At 35.9% G+C, this 18,920-nt stretch overlaps 1 protein-coding gene across 1 annotated transcript; it reads right to left on the bottom strand.

The window, feature by feature from the left end:
- Positions 1–13,708: 13,708 nt before the first annotated feature.
- Positions 13,709–16,659, bottom strand: LOC107792910 (putative F-box/LRR-repeat protein 9). Its single transcript, XM_016615170.2, has 3 exons — positions 16,153–16,659; positions 14,019–14,682; positions 13,709–13,871 (listed from the first exon to the last, which is right to left on the bottom strand). Exons 1-2 carry the CDS (start codon positions 16,506–16,508, stop codon positions 14,070–14,072), a joined length of 969 nt encoding a protein of 322 aa, XP_016470656.1. The 5' UTR covers positions 16,509–16,659; the 3' UTR covers positions 13,709–13,871; positions 14,019–14,069.
- Between the last annotated feature and the right edge of the window lie 2,261 nt (positions 16,660–18,920).

Below are 18,920 nucleotides of genomic sequence, written 5' to 3'. Positions count from 1 at the left end.
GTACTAAATGAACATCCATAATATAATATATTTATAACACTCCCCCTTGGATGTTCATTAAAAGATAATGTGCCTCATTAAAACCTTACTAGGAAAAACCACGTGGGAAAAAAAATCTCAGTGAAGGAAAAAGAGTACACATATTTAGTAAGACGCATTGTTAGGTGCCTCATTAAAAACCTTATAAGGAAAACCTCATGGGAAAAACCTTAGTAAGGGAAAAAGAGTGCATCGCGTATTTTACTCCCCTGATGAAAACCTTGTTTCAAATATTTGAGTCTCCGCATTCCAATCTTGTATACCATCTTCTCAAAAGTTGAAGTTGGCAAAGATTTAGTGAATAAATCTGCTGGATTATTACTTGAACGGATTTGTTGCACATCAATGTCACCACTTTTCTGAAGATCGTGTGTGTTGAATAATTTTGGTGAAATGTGCTTCGTTCTATCTCCTTTTATAAATCCTCCCTTTAAATATCGCAATATATGCTTAATCCCGTTCCAATGTCTCTGTGTAGGAGAAGAACTATATCTTGCTAGTAAATTAACATAAAATGCTATGTCAGGTCTTGTAGCATTAGCAAGATACATTAGTGCACCAATTGCACTGAGATAGGGTACTTCGGGACCAAGGAGTTCCTCGTCCTCTTCTGGAGGTCGGAACAAATCCTTATTCACTTCAAGTGATCGAACAACCATTGGTGTAATCAATGGGTGCGCTTTGTCCATGTAAAAGCGTTTTAAGACCCTTTCTGTATAGGCAGATTGATGGATAAAGATCTCGTCTGCTAAATGTTCAATTTGCAGACCAAGACAAAGTTTTGTCTTTCCAAGATCTTTCATCTCAAATTCTTTCTTAAGATATTCAATTGCCTTTTGGAGCTCTTCTGGAGTTCCAACAAGATTTATGTCATCAACATAAACAACAAGTATAACAAATTCTGATGCCATTTTCTTTATAAAAATACATGGACAAATAACATCATTTATGTAACCTTCTTTCAGCAAATATTCACTAAGGCGATTATACCACATGCGCCCAAATTGCTTTTGTTCCTTCCTTTTCCACTGCTGGTGGTGAGAAGGCTTCTTTGGTGCATTATTATTACCATGATTGGGGTTTCTTCCCCGACCACGGTCATGACCACGACTGGGGCCACGACCTCTTCCACGTTTAGCTTGGTGGAAGTTCGTCTCATTCACTTCAGGGAATGGACAAGAACCAATAGGTCGACTTTCATGATTTTTCATTAATAGCTCATTATGTTGCTCTGCTATAAGAAGATGTGAGATAAGTTCAGAATACTTTTTAAATCCCATCTCTCGATATTGCTGCTGCAGGAGCATATTCGAGGCATGAAAAGTGGTGAAAGTTTTCTCCAACATATCATGATCAGTAATATTATCACCACATAATTTTAATTGGGAAATAATTCTGAACATAGCAGAATTATACTCACTGATAGATTTAAAATCTTGTAGCCTTAGATGAGTCCAATCATAACGTGTCTGTGGAAGAACGACCATCTTCAGGTGGTCATATCTATCTTTCAAATTATTCCACAGTATGACTGGATCTTTAATAGTGAGATATTCCATTTTCAGGCCCTCATCAAGGTGATGGCGTAGGAATATCATTGCTTTGGCACGGTCTTGGTTTGATGCCTGATTTTTATCCTTGATGGTGTCTGCCAGACCCATCACATCAAGATGAATTTCAGCATCAAGCACCCAAGACATGTAGCTTTTGCCCGATATATCCAGGGCTACAAATTCAAGTTTAGAAAGATTTGACATTATTTAGGAAAAAAAAGTTCTTACCTCAGATACTTTCAAAATATTTGCTCGAGATGGTAGAGCTTCGTGCTGATAACGTGTTATGAAATAAAGACTATAAAGTAAAGACAAGTATAGAGAGAAACTGATATATTATTCGAATTCAAACTGATGTACATAATGAACTGAAATCTCTTCTATTTATAGAAGAAAGGAAGCTGTTGTGTAAGCTGCTACTACAAGCTGCTGTGTAAGCTGCTACTACAAGCTGCAGTGTAAGCTACTATAAGCTGCTACTACAAGCTGCTGTGTAAGCTGCTACAAGCTGTTGTGTAAGTTGATGCTGTACCAGCTATGGATAATCTTCTACTGAGAGCAATATTTATCCATAACGGAGTACTGAATGGATAAACTTATTATACCAGGTATGGATAATCTTCTACCGGAGGTAATGTTTATCCATAACTGGGTACTGAAGTGATAAGCTGAAGCTTATTTCCAATATAGTACTAAATAGATAAACATATTTACGGTGGAGTCCCATATGGATAAGCTTCTTGAGGAAGCTTATTTACAACGAAGTACTAAATGAACATCCATAATATAATATATTTATAACAGTTTTATTTTTATAACGGCTATTTATAATATTATAAATTTAATAAAATATATATTTAATTAGATTTTTCGGCGAAGCTGTATTGGATGACACCACTTGCCCAAAGGTGCATCCGCCCTGCATCGCATGCAAAGCAAAAAGTGATGGATGACATTTTGTACACTTTTAAGGGCCTGCAAAGTTGCCTTAATTACCAAAATGTATAATGGCAACCCAAGTAATAACGGACCATATCAGGGTAAACTTTTGAATGAACAGTTTACAGTCGTCCTTTTTCAGCTACAGAAGCAAGAAGCACTGATATTTCCAAAGTACCCCTTCTGATCCAAAATATAACCGGATATACCTCAATTTGTATTAGGACAACTAAAAGAATAAACTAAAATGATTCGTTTTTTTTGTCAATCCACTTTGACCGGAAGCTCCTCTAGATTCTCTCTTATTAATAGTAGTAAAGTAATGTGGTTTCTAATTTCTAGGATGTTATACTTACCTCAAATTAATTGTTTAAGATAAAATTCATTTTTTTTTTTCGCATTTTATATTTTTGAAGACGGAAATAACACATAAATAGATTATATTTAATTATGAGAGATTATATCTTAATACATAAATAAGGGTAAACTAACCAAAAATTCCTTTTAATTAATCTATCTATACTATATTAAAAGTACGAAGGCCCTTAGCGAAATGTTGTTCGCTTTTTTTATCCTCTAAAAATAGATTTCACACTGGATAAAATTTTAATTTTAATTATTTTTCTAATATTTAGGACTTCTGAATCAAATAAAATTTTATTTATTAAACTTTTCCTTATTTGGACTAGGTAAGAAATCCTAATAATTAGAACTTTAAATAAGTAATATTATTGTTCCATGTTTAGCTTTTGTGGAAGTTGGATCAATAACGACGGACAAAATGTCAAGCAAACTTGTGTCATGTATAAATGGTGCAAATTTTGTACGTAGAATAATGGCAAACACTTTAAAAAGTTATCCATTTTTCTAAGTCAACTACTAAAAGTTTGTTTATTTAACCATTGCTTTGATTGTGAGAAGCAGAGCAAGCCATAATACATTTGCATAACAAATTTGGGCTACTTTTCACCTAAATAATATTTTTTACATTATATTTGAAAACTACAATTAACAATTAGAACAAGCAAATGTATGTAAATTATAAAGATACAAAGAGATGGGAAGAAAGAGAGATCAGAAAAGTAGTTGGCAAAAAGCAATACTACTAATTATCTGCAAATACAAAGATTCAAAAGTGACATATGATTATGTTAGTTTTTTTTATCCCTTTGAACATAGAATTCATATTGAATAAAATTATAACTATAGATAAATGTTTATACCATGAGACGAGCTTTAAGAATTTTGAATCAATAAAGAATAAATTATTTTTGTTAATGTTGATAATAAATAATTAAGTGACTAAATTATATAAGTAACTAGCAAAAGAATCATATTTCATTATTTTCTAAATTCATCATATAAGGAAAATAATCAAATTGACAAACTCTTAATTAGGGTACATAAATTTACTTTTATAGAAAAAGCATTGGTCCTAAAAGCAACAAGAAAAATAAAGCAAATCCAATTATAATATTGTATTAAGAATCAAATTGATACTAATATGTAACTTGGCTCATAACACATTTGTTCCAACAAGTCCCTATATTTATTTTATAATTAATTATTTATTGTAATATATTAACTAAAATTAGTCATTTTTAGAATTTAGATTGTCACATATCAAAATTTTAAGAGATATAAGCTAAACCCTCATTCCTAAATCTCTAAAAAATTAAAACATTAAATTTTTTTATTTATATTATTTTTCAAATCTGTGAAGAATCTTGATTAAAGTATTTTTGTGTTTTTTATTTTAAGTATTAGGCCAATAAATTATCAATAATTTTCATAAAATATTTCAGCAAAAGCCCTCAAAATCACACTAAGGCATTTGCAGACTTTAGTGGGACATGATTACTTCCTTTATTGATAGCTAAATGGAGTCACATTCATCATTTTTAGGAACTTATAATTTTAAAATTTATAACTCAAACACATTATTTGATAATATCTAAGTAATTTTTTAAACGTATGTACTCATTAATATGAGTACACACGCAAAGCGCGTACCTTAATATTAGTATTTTTTTTAAAACATGTAAAAGAAATATACGACAAATAATTTAAGACATAGAGTACAATCTATATGTAAGTGCATAATACACACGAAGTTTTCTCATAGATTAACATAATTAAATTATTTATCACCGTTTATAAGATATTTGGAGTCTTGCAACAATAACAATAATAAACTTAGTGTAATCCCATAAGAGGGATTTGAGAAAAATAATGAGTACACAGATCTTACTCCTACCTTCAAGAGGCAAATATATTTTTTTCGGTCGACCCTCGACTTAGAAAAGGTAGAAGGAAGGACAACAACAAGCACACCAATTAGAAAATTGAAGTAAAAATACAAAACTAACACTAAGTACTGCAATCAGAAAGCCAAAACGAAAGCAACAACAAGTAATAACAGAAGACAAAGAATACGAAAATACACAAATAACACTAAGTCATGTACTAATTAAAGCTACTGTTACAAATAAGGACAACGCTCAGCTGCCTAACCTTTTACCTTTATTCTCAACTTTCATACCTTCTTATCCATGATCATGTCCTTAGTAAGTTGGAGCAACGCCCATATCTTGCCTAATACCTCTTTTTAATACTTTTTCAGCCTGTCTTTATTTTTTCTTAGGTCCTTTAAGGCCAAACTCCTGTACCTCCTTACGGTATACTTATATCTCTGCTCTTTATATATCTGAATCATCTAAGTCTTGCCTTCCCGTCTTATTTTTCACTAGGGATAAATAACTGTGGATTCTAGAATGTTGAGTACTTAATCGTTAAGCATTGAAATTTCTACTAACTTTTCTACCTCACAGACTTAGCATCTTGGAAATTGGTAACCGCCATTATCATTTGCATCAACTTTTCTAAAACACATGTTTCATGATTAAGATCAAGGGACTTTATCGGTGGTATGAACAATACAAAGTATATTTTGAAAGAAACCTCTAGGCTCATTCGATACGAGGGATAAGAAGTAATTAATTTCGAGATTAAATTTAAGAAGAATTTATTATATATTTAGTTGAGAGAAAATTACAATTTAATTAATTTCAGAATTAATTATTTCGAGATTAAAATATTTTTTATCCCCATAAAAAGGTAAAATAATTAATACAACAACAACGACCCAGTATAATCCCACAAGTGGGGTCTGGGGAGGGTAATATGTACGCAGACCTTACCCCTACCCCGATGGGTAGAGAGGCAATTTCCAGGAGACCCTCGGCTCAAAAAAACAACAGGAGCCGATATATTAGTACCATAAAAATGCATAATAAAATAACAGCAATATAAGAGATATGAAATACAGAATACGAAATACGAAATAGATGACTGGTATAGTAAAAACTAGCAGGTAAAGCCCTGCATCAATAGACGACCAATGACATTCTTAGTCTAACTCCTAACTGGCTAGTCTCACCCTATTGTGTTGTAGAAATATTTACAACTTTCCCCTAACCTATAACCTTAATGCTCGACCTCCATAATTCCATGTCAAGGGCCATGTCCTCAGTAATCCTAAGTCGCGTCATGTCCTGTCTGATCACCTCTCCCCAATACTTCTTAGGTCGCCCTCTACCTCCTCGCGTGCCCACTACAACCAGTCGCTCACATCTCCTCACCGGTGCATCAGTGCTCCTCCTCTGAATGTGCCCGAACCATCTGAGTCTTACTTCCCGCATCTTGTCCTCCATGGGGGCCACGCCCACCTTCTTTCGAATATTTTTATTCTTAATCTTATCCATCCTTGTATGCCCGCACATCCACCTCAACATCCTCATCTCTGCTACTTTCATCTTCTGGATGTGTGAGTTCTTTACCGGCCAACATTCAGTTCCATATAACATTGCAGGCCTAACCACTGCTCTATAACACTTACCTTTTAGTAACGGTGGCACTTTCTTGTCACACAAGACTCCCGACGCTCACCTCCACTTCATTCACCCCACCCCTATACGGTGTGTGACATCCTCGTCAATCACCCCGATTCCCTGAATAACCGATCCAAGGTACTTGAAACTACCCCTCTTGGGAATGACTTGAGAGTCAAGCCTCACTTCAACTCCCGTTTCCGTCGGCTCAACTCCAAATTTGCACTCGAGGTATTCCGTCTTCGTCCTCCTCAACTTGAAACCTTTAGACTCAAAAGCATGTCTCCAAATCTCTAGCCTCTCGTTGACGCCGCCTCGTGTCTCGTCAATTAGAATAATGTCATCAGCGAATAGCATGCACCATGGCACCTCACATTGAATATGATGAGTCAGTGCATCCATCACCAGGGTAAATAGGAATGGGCTGAGCGCAGACCCTTGGTGCAACCCCATAATAACTGAAAAGTGTTCAGAGTCGCCTCCTACTGTACTAACCCGAGTCTTAGCTCCATCATACATGTCCTTAATCACCCTAATATAGTCAACCGGGACCCCTTTATCCTTTAAGCAGCTCCATAAGACCTCCCTTGGAACCCTATCGTACGCTTTCTCCAGATCAATAAACACCATGTGGAGATCCTTCTTCCTATCCCTGTACTGTTCCACCATCCTCCTAATAAGGTGGATAGCTTCTGTGGTAGATCGCCCCAGCATGAACCCGAACTGGTTGTCTGAAATAAACATCGTCCTTCACACTCTCATTTCTACCATTCTCTCCCAAACTTTCATGGTATGACTTAGTAATTTGATGCCCCTATAGTTGTTACAACTCTGGACATCACCTTTGTTCTTATACAATGGGACCATTGTACTCCACCTCCACTCTTCAGGCATCCTATTAGTCTTGAATATAACACTAAACAATGCAGTAAGCCATTCCAAGCTTGCTCTACCCACACGCCTCCATAGTTCAACCGGAATTTCGTCTGGCCCGGTAGCTCTGCCCCTTCTCATCTTACGCATTGCCTCCATGACTTCATCGATCTCAATGTCCCTACAATTACTTAATACATAAATAACTAATTTTGGGATAAATTTTTTCCAATCAAACGACCCCTTAGGTAATTGAAAGGAATATTTGAACGGGTTTAGTGGCTTAGAAATATGGCATTAGGTGTTGGTATATTCCTAAACGGAGAGGAATGCCAAGTTAAAATAGCACGGTATAGCCAATTTTCGGACTGGCCATTCAAAAATAGCCATCGTTTACGAAGTCAATGAAAAATAGCCACTATTTTGCTGCAACAGAGATCGGTCCCACATAATATACGAGAGTTCGGTGCATATGTGTACGAACTCCGACATATTATGTTGGACCGGTATACTTTGCTGACTCCTGTATAATATACGGGAGACTGGAGCACCGGTGCTCCAAACTCCAGTATATTATACTGGACATTTATACTTGCTGGAACTCCAGTATATTATGCTGGAGTTCTAGTGTACTTATGCGGGAACTCCAACATATTATGCTGGAGTTCCAGCATAGTTATCCTGAAACTCCCGTATAATATGCTGGGTTCAAACATACTTATGCTGGAACTCCAGTATAATATACGGGCGTATTTTCCGGATTTTGAACAGTGTTTTCGCTCAGATTTATCTTTACATGAAAAGTGGCTAAATTTCAATTATTTTTGAAACTGAGTTATTTTTGAATGACCAGTTATAAATCTGGCTATTTTTAAATTTCTCCCGAATGCCAATGTCTAACGGGAACCTCCCTAGTAGTGAAACAATATTCCACTAAACAATATGGTTTTGAAAATCAAGAGGAAAAATTGAAGGACAAAAAAGAGAGGTAATTAAGGAATTTTAATCCATATACAATATTATTGCTTAGGCAAGTGCCTTGAAAATCCACGTTATAGGTTTCCAAACTCCTTTTAGGTTTAGAGGTCCTTTTTTGGTTAATAAATAAAATTATTGTAATTTAAAACTTTCAAGGCAGTAGGATACAGTGAAAGAAATTGAAATTTGAAGTCCACCAAATTCTCAAATGCCACTTTTTCTTTAAATAATTCTCCTCCATACGTCTCAAATCTAACCAAACAGTACTTAACGGGTCAAATAAAATCATAAAAATTAGTTCCAAATAATAAAGCTTCAACCTTTAATCAAATCTCAAAAATTAACAAAAAAATTTCACCAAATTCTTTTTACAAAGATAAGAAAATAAATGAACGAAAATTACAACGAGGAAAAAAGAAAGAAAAGAACGATTACAAAAGGGGATATTTCATAATTATACAAACTTTAAAAAGTACTGTAAATTCTCATTAGAAAAGTTTCGAACACTTTATACTTCCTTTTAGGTTTAGGAATCTTTTTTTTTTTGTTGTAAAAATAGCACGGTATAGCCAGTTTACGGACTGGTCATTCAAAAATAGCCAGCATTTACCAAGTCAATAAAAAATAGCCACTATTTTGCTGTAACAGAGACCGATCCAGCATAATATACTGGAGTTCGGTGCACCTGTGTATACCTGTGTATGAACTCCAGCATATTATGCTGGATCGGTATACTTTGCTGGCTCCAGTATAATATACTGGAGCACCGGTGCTCCAAACTCCAGTATATTATGCTGGAACTCCATCATATTATGCTGGAGTTCCAGCATACTTATCCTAGAACTTCAGTATAATATGCTGGAGTTCAAGTATACTTATGCTGGAACTCCAGCATAATATACTAGCGTATTTTCCGGATTTTGAACAGTGTTTCGCTCAGATTTATCTTTATATGAAAAGTGGCTAAATTTTGATTACTTTTGAAACAGGGCTATATTTGAACGACCAGTTGTAAATCTGGCTATTTTTTAATTTCTCCCTTTTTTTGGTTATTAAAATTTTGAGAAAACTATCCTCTATAGCCCCTCAAAATTTTAATAGCTCATATTTTTTTTAACTCACACGAAATGGCCCTCCGACCCAAATTTATTGCATCTAATAGCCCAAAATATCTATTTTGTATATTTTTTGTATAGTAACAGTCTGTTTTATATATTTTTTGTATATTGATAGTCTATTTTGTATTGTGACAGTCTATTTTATATAATGATAGTCTATTGTATATAAATTGTATAGTGACGTCTATTTAGTATATTTTTGTATAGTGACAGTCTATTTTGTATAGTGACATTCTATTTTGTATATTTTTTGTATAATGACAGTTTATTTTTGTATAATGACAGGCTATTGTATAAATTTTGTATAGTGACAGTCTATTTTGTATAATTTTTAGTGATAAATTTGTAATATATCAATATTCAAATCTATTTTCACATAAAGAAATACATAAATATCCACATAAATATATACTAATGGCGGGCCTGAACTTATGATTCCCATCAAAATCAACTAATAACATACATGTGAAAATGGAAATTTATTTGGTGAAAACCAAAGTATTTCCCTAGCAAAGAAAGTTAGCCCAGAAAAAAATGAAGCAATAATAGAGAGCTTCGGATTTTTATTCAAAGGGTGGTTGCCCCTCTCTCTTTAGCCAATGATTTTCCTTTTCCACTTTTAAAACAAAACCAACGGCCCTTGAATTCCTGGAAATACGTACTAATAACAAATGAGTTGATTTGTTCCTTCAGTTTGGTTTGGAGTTGCTCTTGCTCTGTTAAATCGTTATATTATGCTTATTGCATTAATTGCTAAATCTCTTGTAATTAGATCAAAACTGTTCCATTATTGATTTCATAATCTAACGTAAAAAACAAAAGAAGTAAAAAAAAATCCAAAGGAAAATCAATAAAATGCACATGTCTCTAAAGTATGGATTCCAATATCATTTCGCAATGCTGCATGACTAAAAATTCCAGAAAAACAACCATGTGATTATAAAGTATGGATTTATGTTAAAACCAAAGTAAAGATTAGACCAAATATATACAGCTAAAAATTAGGGGGTTTTAACAGGTTGTAAGCGGCGAAACTGAGAAATAAGCATAAAGCATTACTTTTGGACTAGCCACTAGAATTACTTTTGGGCTATAAAAGGTGTATTGTAATTTGGAATTTTTACACCCTATAGAAAACCTTAGTACCATACTTATTTTAAATAAATACCATTTTAAAATATTACATCCTATAAATACCTTTTATCTTTTATAGCAAAAAATCTAAATATAGTTACATCCTACAATTAAGGCACCATATATGCTAAATATTATTTTTCTCTCTCCCTTTTTGTATTTTCTCTCATATAATTACCGCGTATCTGCAAACCCCAATACAATCTCTCTCTATTTGCATATAACCAGATGCTCTTCTCCCACAAACCCTAGTTTCTTAACTCTTCTCCCACTCAAATTCTCAATTTTCAATCCTTAAACTATCAGAATCATCAATTACATATATGTGGAAGAGTCCAATGCAGTGAGTGTGACATATCTCTTTGCATCTGTTATCAAAGAAAAGGAGGAGAAGGAGAGAGATTGAGTACGGGGAAGTATCAAAGAAATTGACTCCGAGGCGAAAGGCTTCACGGACGGCGGCAAATGCGTCTTGTTCGGAGACATCCCCGAAGACTTTGCCAAGAGGATAACATGGAAAGATTCCTTTTCACGTACCTTTTCAATTTTTGTAGATGTGTTAGGGGGCTGACCAGCCGGAATTAATGGCTGGCCGCCGGTCGGCGAAGCCATAGGGCTGTTTCTCTCTCTAGATCGCCCAAATCGCCTGTTTGTATTCAGTTGTATTCGAATGTATTCTTCAACTGTATTCACTTGTATTCAGGTTTAATCAGTTGTATTAAACTATTTTATTCAGCAATAGTTAGTTGTATTCAAGTGTTTTATACAACTGTATTCAGTTGTAGTTAGTTATATTCAACTATTTTATTCAGCAGAAGTTAGTTGTATTTTGTTGCATTCAAGAGTTTATTCAGCTGTATTCAGTTGTATTTTTGTTGTAATCAAGTGTTTTATTCAGATGAATTAAGGTGTATTTTGTTGTATTCAACTGTATTATTCATATGTATTTCTCTTTATTCAGCTATAATCTTATTATGTATCTTTCAAATACAGATTAATGAGGGATCGTTTTAGTTCGTTGAGTTAAATTAGGAGAATATCATGTGATTTTATTTCCTTCCGTTTTTAGCGCAAATACGTCACTGTATTTAATGTTAATGTCGCTTGAATACAGCTAAATACATGTCAAACTTAGCTGGAATTCCAGATTTTATGCCTATATTTTTGGTTGTATTAATGAATACAACAGTTTAAATACATGAAATACATTGTATAAAAACATAAAAGATATCTATAACACGTAATATAGCAAATGGTATCTATAAATGACTAATTAGACAAAAAAGACTTTTGGGTTATAAAATGTGTATTGTAATTTTGGACTACCGGATATTATAGGTTTGGCCCGAGTAGCTATAAATGATATTTGACCAACAATATTCAAGAAAGAAGAGAGATACAATTTAGACCTTTGGATTTTAAGGGTACACGTGGCGTCTGCTGTATATGTGTGTTTGAGTTTGAATCCTCATGTGTATGGACGGGTAACTTTATTATTAAAAGAGAGGTGAATTGTGAGGAATTTGGTATAAAAGAATGGAGTAAAAAACAATTTTTTTTTTCATCAAGTAAAAACAAAATAATTCTGGTCTGTCGAGGTTAGAAGAAACTTTGGAATCTGAAAATTGAAAGAGGAATAACTGATGGGAGTATAAATGGAGGAGAATTATTAGGGAGACGGATTTCTGGGAGATTTTAAAGAAAAATGGAGCGGGGAATGGGTCATTCGCCAGCCACGGATTTTGCTTCACACATGATCAAATTACGGATTGGCAAATGGTGCGGGCGGTGCGGTTGCGGGGCAAACCCGCATAAACCCGCCCCGCCCCACGTTTTTTTTTTTAAAAGAAAATATTTTATAATTTGAGAATATTATCAAAAGACACCATATTTCAATGCATTATAATTTATATATTCTTCTTTTTAGAGAAATTTTATACAATTTTTTCTTTATTTTGCTTCTTTCGTTGGTATTAATGTACAAGTATTCTTCGTTTTGGATTGTAATGTATAAAGTTGTGTTTGAGAAACTTGCATCTTTTGACAAACCATCCACCCTTTCTTTTCCCATAATAAAACCATTAAAATCCATTACTGCATCAATGTAAACGTGAACTAACCATTCAAAAATCTTAAAAAAAAACAAGGCAACGAATTGTAAACATGTATTAATATTGTTTGCAATTGTACTAATTGCAAACACAGCGAATTGCAACGACTTTGTGTTTGGACTTTTAGGTTTTATTATGAGCGTTTTACCTTTTAATTCAAAAAATTAAAATTTCGACCCACACCCACCCCGCATCATTTAAAAAAAAAAATATTAGAACCGCCCCCGCCCCCGCAAATGCTGAAACCTGCCCCGCCCTGCATCCACACCATTGCCATCCCTAGATCAAATGTATAGACTTACACACGCCAAAAAGATAAAAATTCATGGAGTAATATAAAGATTGTTCAAATATTAATAAGACATAAATAAAGGTAAAATAATCAAAAATATAATTATTTTCTTGAGGGACGTGTAAACCAAAAACATAAGACAAAGGGAATAAATTAATAGGGTGCAAGGTTAGGGGGATCTCAGGGATTGGTGTCTGGAGTCGCTGGTAGAGGGTTAGTGTCCGGAGTCGGAGGGTCAAAAGCTGCGGTTCAAGGTCCGGGGTTCGACGGTTCCAGGGAATTAAGGTTTGTCCCTTGACGAATAACCACTTGGTGACCCTGGTGTGTTGCAATTTGGACCTAAGTAATTGGATATCCATGCAAGCATTACAAACAAAACGTGACACTTGAGTTGGGATTCATCAACTGTGTTTATTGTAATTTCCATTCCATTGTCAAGCTAGAAACTACAATCTCCATAGTTTTTAGCGTTTTCTTTGTTTGACCATCCGTTCAACTTTGCAAACAATATGCCATTTTTAGACATCTAAAAGAACCCAATGCAATGGAAGAGTTCACGACAGACTTGAAATCAGTTTCAACCTTGATTAGGAAGAAATAACTAATGCCAGTAATTTGCTTAGCCAGTACTTAATTGGAACATTGAAAAACATAATTATGTGCAAGCTCAACCGGCGGACAAGAACGAAATTACTCTGAACATGTACAGCAGAAGTAGCTTCGATACCCAAGCTCCAAAAAGTAGATACACAGCAAACTTGAATAAGAAGGGGAACAAAAGAAGGGCAAAAGTTATCTATTAGGCCACCTCAAATGCAAAAGGTAGAGGATTAGTTTGGTCATTCTAATTACAATCAAGCAGCAAACTATGTATAAAACTAAACATATCACCTGTTACTGTTGCAAAAAGATGCCATGCATATAACCCAAAAGCAACCAAAAACCTGCAAAATACAAAATGCAACCACCAACAATGTTCTGTATCAAATAGCCATTTTATGATCTCCACTTCTCTTTCTATATCCTGTGGTGAGCAGAACAAAAGAAAAGAAAGATGAAAGAAAGCAGGTATTAAAAGATTTCGTCCTTACCATCAGTAATTTTTGGTTTGAACATGACATCAATAAAAGTAACTGGAGTCATCAATTAAAGTAATCTTCTTCTTCATCAAAGTAACCATAATCATACTCTTGATAGTCTCTGAGGCCAAGGACGTGACTATAATCATAAGCAATATCGGCGAACACAGATTTGTAGCCATCATCAAAAGCCCAGTAATGCCCAAGTCCAGAATCAAATTCATAATCATGAGTGGAATCATGAGGGAGTTTTAAATCTACAATCTGTTGCCTACATCTTCTTCCTAAATCCGCTTCAAGATTTAGATTATAACAGCGCCGCAAGTCAAGCAATTCAAGGTGTGGACAGCCATCAAGAATGGCCTGCAATCCTACATTTGTGAAGGTATTCTCAAGAAGCGAAAGGTGCTGCAATTTAGGCATACTTCTGGCAATAGCTAGAGCTTGATAATCGCCGTGAGATGATGGAAGTCCAAATATAACGGATACACTGTCATTCAATATAAATGACTTGAGCAGAGGGCAATAGCAACCAACACTTTCTATATCATCTTGAGTAATCACGGTGGAGTGGAAGTGCAACTCCTCCAACAACGGGAAATTCTTGGCAACTGCAGCCAAACCTCCAGCTAAGTTATAACACTTGACAAGTCGGAGATGTCTGAGCTGACTTGATCTGTTAGAAAGAATAACAAATTGATTACATTAAGAGAACTCCTTTTTCAAGGGTGGCAACAAAAACAAATGAGCAATTACAAAAACACCCACAAGGTAAAAAAAAAATTGATTACTCCCTCCGTTTCAATTTATGTGTCTTAGTTTGACTGGGCACAGAGTTTAAGAAAGTAAAAGAGACTTTTAAATCTTGTGGTCCTAAGCTAAAGATGTGTGTAGTGTACCAAAATGTCCTTGAATCTTGTATCTTAAATATGCCATGTGAAAAGTTGCAGTGAAAGAGTTACTAAACATAGAAAGAGGCATTCTCTTTGAAACAGAACAAAAAAGAAAGTAAGACACCTAAATTAGAATGGAGGGAGTACTATAATATCGGCCTGGATTTAAGAATTTCTCATTCAGATATTCAGGCATTTCTATCTTACAAAAAGAGTACACTTTTGGACAGAATAGAGGAAACATGCATGTTAAATTGCAACTATATTAACAGTCCTATGAATCCAAATGTCAAAACCATTCTTGGATAGAGAAGAGCATTGGAAGATCTTGCTAGTTACCTGAGACTGGTTAGTAGGCTAAATTATCTTATAGGAGTAACTAAACCAGATTTCATTTGCACTAATCGTGGCCAATAAGTACAGTGGAACATGGTACTTGCACATTCTTAGGTAATATCAAATAGTTTAACAAGGATTATCATATAAAAATATAGGTAAGTTTCATAACATACCCATTTAGAGGACTCACTTTCATGATATACTCAAGTTTTGAAATTACATTAAATATCTCAAAAGTATTACACTCTATACCTCCAAATCTTACCACACAGGTGCGAATGTAGCCTTTCGGCTACAGATTCAACTGAATCCATAACTTTCGACATGCAGTATGAATTTATATGTAAAAACCTACTAAAATCACAATAAGTATTAGATTTGAACCCATAATTTTAATAGTACATTGCGTTCAATGCTAAAAATCTTAAAATCTATACCCATTTAATTAAAATCCTGGATCTGCTTCTGTTCTCACATATTCTGAAACATAGCACAATATTCTAATTTGGAATACAATCCAAATCGAACATGCCACATTATTCTAATTTAGAAAACAATATTCAAACTAAACATACTACAATATTCTAATTTGGAATATAGTATCCAAACCAAACATACCACAATATTCTAATGAGGAGTATAATATCCAAATTAAACATATGACAAATTTGAAATATAGTATTTAAACCAAATGTAACTTAGAAATATCTAACTCCACGTACCTTTATATGGGAGTATTGTGCTTTTTGTGTACATATATCAAGATAATTACTCGTTAGTTCAATTGATTAAGAAATCGTTAATTAAATTTTCAATGTAATCAATTGATCACATTAATTGCCCAGAGGTGAGAAGCCAAGACAATCAACCCATTTAACAGTTTAAAAAACAATTTTAGGCCAACAAATACGAACCTCTGAGCAATGTAGTCGAGCAAATCTTTGCTACCAAAATTGTCGATGTTAATTTTGAGTAACTGGCCCTGGCTACGCTCCACAGCAATCCGACATATCTGCTCCAAAACCCTAGTCGTCTTGAAACTAGGATCGTCATATTTCAAATCAATAACACGCCACATAGCGGGGTCATGGCACACCTTCCACCACGTACTACAAACTCTCTCTGCATTCTCCAGTATCTCTACCGTTCCCAGCCGCTGCAGAATGTTTGCCGTGATTTCCATCGGAAGCTCCACCCACGGCGGTGATGACGATGGCGGTGTAATTGAGGATGAACATGATGGTTTCACGACTTTCTGTCCTCTCGGCATTTTGCTTTTTCTTCCCAAATATTAGTGTTTTGTTTTTTGTGGATAGAGAGAGGGAGTGCGCCTTCAAAGTGAAAGCGCCAGCAAATTCAGTTCTCCAGATACAGAGCCTTTTTATAGGGAGCGCAGATAGAGGGAGTACAATCCATGTGCAAGTGCAGAATACACACGAAGTTTTCTCATAGATTAACATAATTAAATAATTTATAACCCTTTATAAGATATTTGGAGTCCCTCAACAACAATAATAATAAACCCAATATAATTTTATAAGTCGGATTTAGGAAAGGTGTGATATAACTTAATACAAATTAAGAAGATGAATCAATATTGGAATTAACGATAATAAAATAAATGCAAACCACAAAATTGAGCAACCTTAGCTTCTGAGTTTGATCACCCTAAAGTGTCTCAACTAGTGTTTGAACTGAACAATATGATAATAACTAGAAATGATCAGCATATTGCTTTCTTTTTGTGTATTACGATGTGTCTTACAAATAATCAAAACTCCCTTTATATAGTGGGAGTGTTCTACTTTTGGCATAATTCTATACAAGGTAAAAAATCTCATGATTTGCTAGTTAATCGACCTCTTCTTGATACGTGCCGAGAATTTTGTCGTGATCCTCGATCGATTGCAGATACTTTGCCTTTTCGTTATTTGGCTCGGTAAGTTTCCCTCGATCTTACTCGATCTCGATCTTGCTCATTCCCTGGGTCACGAGCTCGACGATCTAATTTTGCGCCTTGGTTCGATATAACCCAAGCTCGATTTTTGTCCTGCCATGTTTCAGCCTCGATTGGTCAAACAATGAACGAACCCGGTTTTCACCGTATACAGAAGGTAGTGTGTACACAGACCTTATCCTTATCTTCAAGAGGCACAGATGTTTTTTTCAATAGACTCTCGATTTTCAAGGACAACAACAAGCACGCGAATAAGAAAAATGAAGCAAAAATACAAAACTAATATTAGGTACTACAATCGGAAAGCCGAAACAAAAGCAACAACCAGTAATAACAGAAGACAAGGAATACGAAAATACACAAATGACACTTAGTGTTACGCAACGCCTTCCTGATGATCTTTGGAAGGGCAACGTAAGGCTAAGCAACCGATGTCAGTGCGGTTGCTGTCCGCCAATGAGGTCCTCGCCGCACGCTAGACTAGATTGTCAGTGCCGTGCGGGAAAACCAATGTCGTGGGCAATTGCGGAAGCTTGAGAGAGAATTGGGTTTTGAATGCTGATGATGATTTTATTGATGACTGAAAATGATGATTACAATGATGTGGTGTCGAGGGGGAGAGACACCAGAAAATGCTGATTGAAATGTTTGATTGTTTGGTCCCCCTTAATAATGCTTAAAAAAAATAAACCAACATGACAAGACTAGTCCTAATAAAGCTGTAGAAGCACACTGAAATGAAAATGATGAAAACTAGTCTATGATTACAATGAAAAGGACTTAGATTATTACAAGGAAAAACTAAGTCCGATGGCAGCATCTTTGTCTTGCGGGTCTGCGCGCGCATTGCTGTGGGCGCGCGCGACACTTGATGTGCTGGCCTGAGGCTGGGCACTGGTGCTTGGCATCAGGGTCTGTGCGCGAGGCGCTGCTGGAATGGGCCTGCAGCTGGGCGCTGGCGAGGCATCAGGATCTGCGCGCGCGGCATTGTCAGGGCGCGCGGCGCTGTTGTCATTGGCCAGCCCTTGGGCGCTGGCGAGAGGCATCGGTGGGGCGACAGAGGCACATGCGCGCTTGTCACTTGGCGCAGCCAAGACCACGGGGCCGACCATGGCGCTAGGCATTGTGAGGCTTGCTAGGCCGCCATGGGGCGCGGCCAAGGGGTCATGGGGCATGTCTGGAAAACAGCCCATGACATTCTCCCCCACCTGAGTTGGCGCCGTCCTCGGAGCCTTGTGATGATGATGATGATGATGATTCTGATGGTTGTTGGATGGGAGGTCTGCGCCCCTCTGTTCTTTGAGCTTGCTGTTGTAGCGAAGCAATGATTGCATGCGGCTGACATGGAAGACTGGATGGATCTTCCACCAGGATGGAGTTTTGACCTAGTATGTGGACTTCCCAATGCGTTTTGCAATGGGCAGGGGCCCGATGTATTTTTGTTGCAGGCGAGGGTCATGGGTCCTTTCTGCAAACAAGTACTGCTTTGGGATGCGTAGCATTACTTTATCCCCTGGTTGATGTTGGGAAAAACAACGCTTTTGTTCGGTGAACCTTTTTGCCCGCTCTTGGGCCCTGATGAGATAGCTCCGCACTATCTCCATGTTGCGCTCCCATTCGCTCGAGAAGTTGGCAGCTCGAGGAGATTTCGGCATGGTTGAGGCATTCACCGTCTGCGGGAGAAGCGGTTGCTGTCCGGTAACAATTTCAAAAGGGCTCTTGTTT

This window comes from Nicotiana tabacum, chromosome 5, assembly GCF_000715075.1.
Source record: "Nicotiana tabacum cultivar K326 chromosome 5, ASM71507v2, whole genome shotgun sequence".
Taxonomy (NCBI): Eukaryota; Viridiplantae; Streptophyta; class Magnoliopsida; order Solanales; family Solanaceae; genus Nicotiana; species Nicotiana tabacum.
The sequence above is the reverse complement of the archived record's forward strand: the minus strand, read 5'-3'. Positions and strand labels throughout refer to the sequence as shown.

Bases quoted from the DNA above. Each gene is read 5' to 3' on its own strand.
- LOC107792910 (XM_016615170.2), bottom strand. From the start codon at position 16,508: ATGCCGAGAGGACAGAAAGTCGTGAAACCATCATGTTCATCCTCAATT. The intron at 14,683-16,152 runs GTTCGTATTTGT...TCTTTCTAACAG, and splicing joins CTCGACTACATTGCTCAGAG to ATCAAGTCAGCTCAGACATC.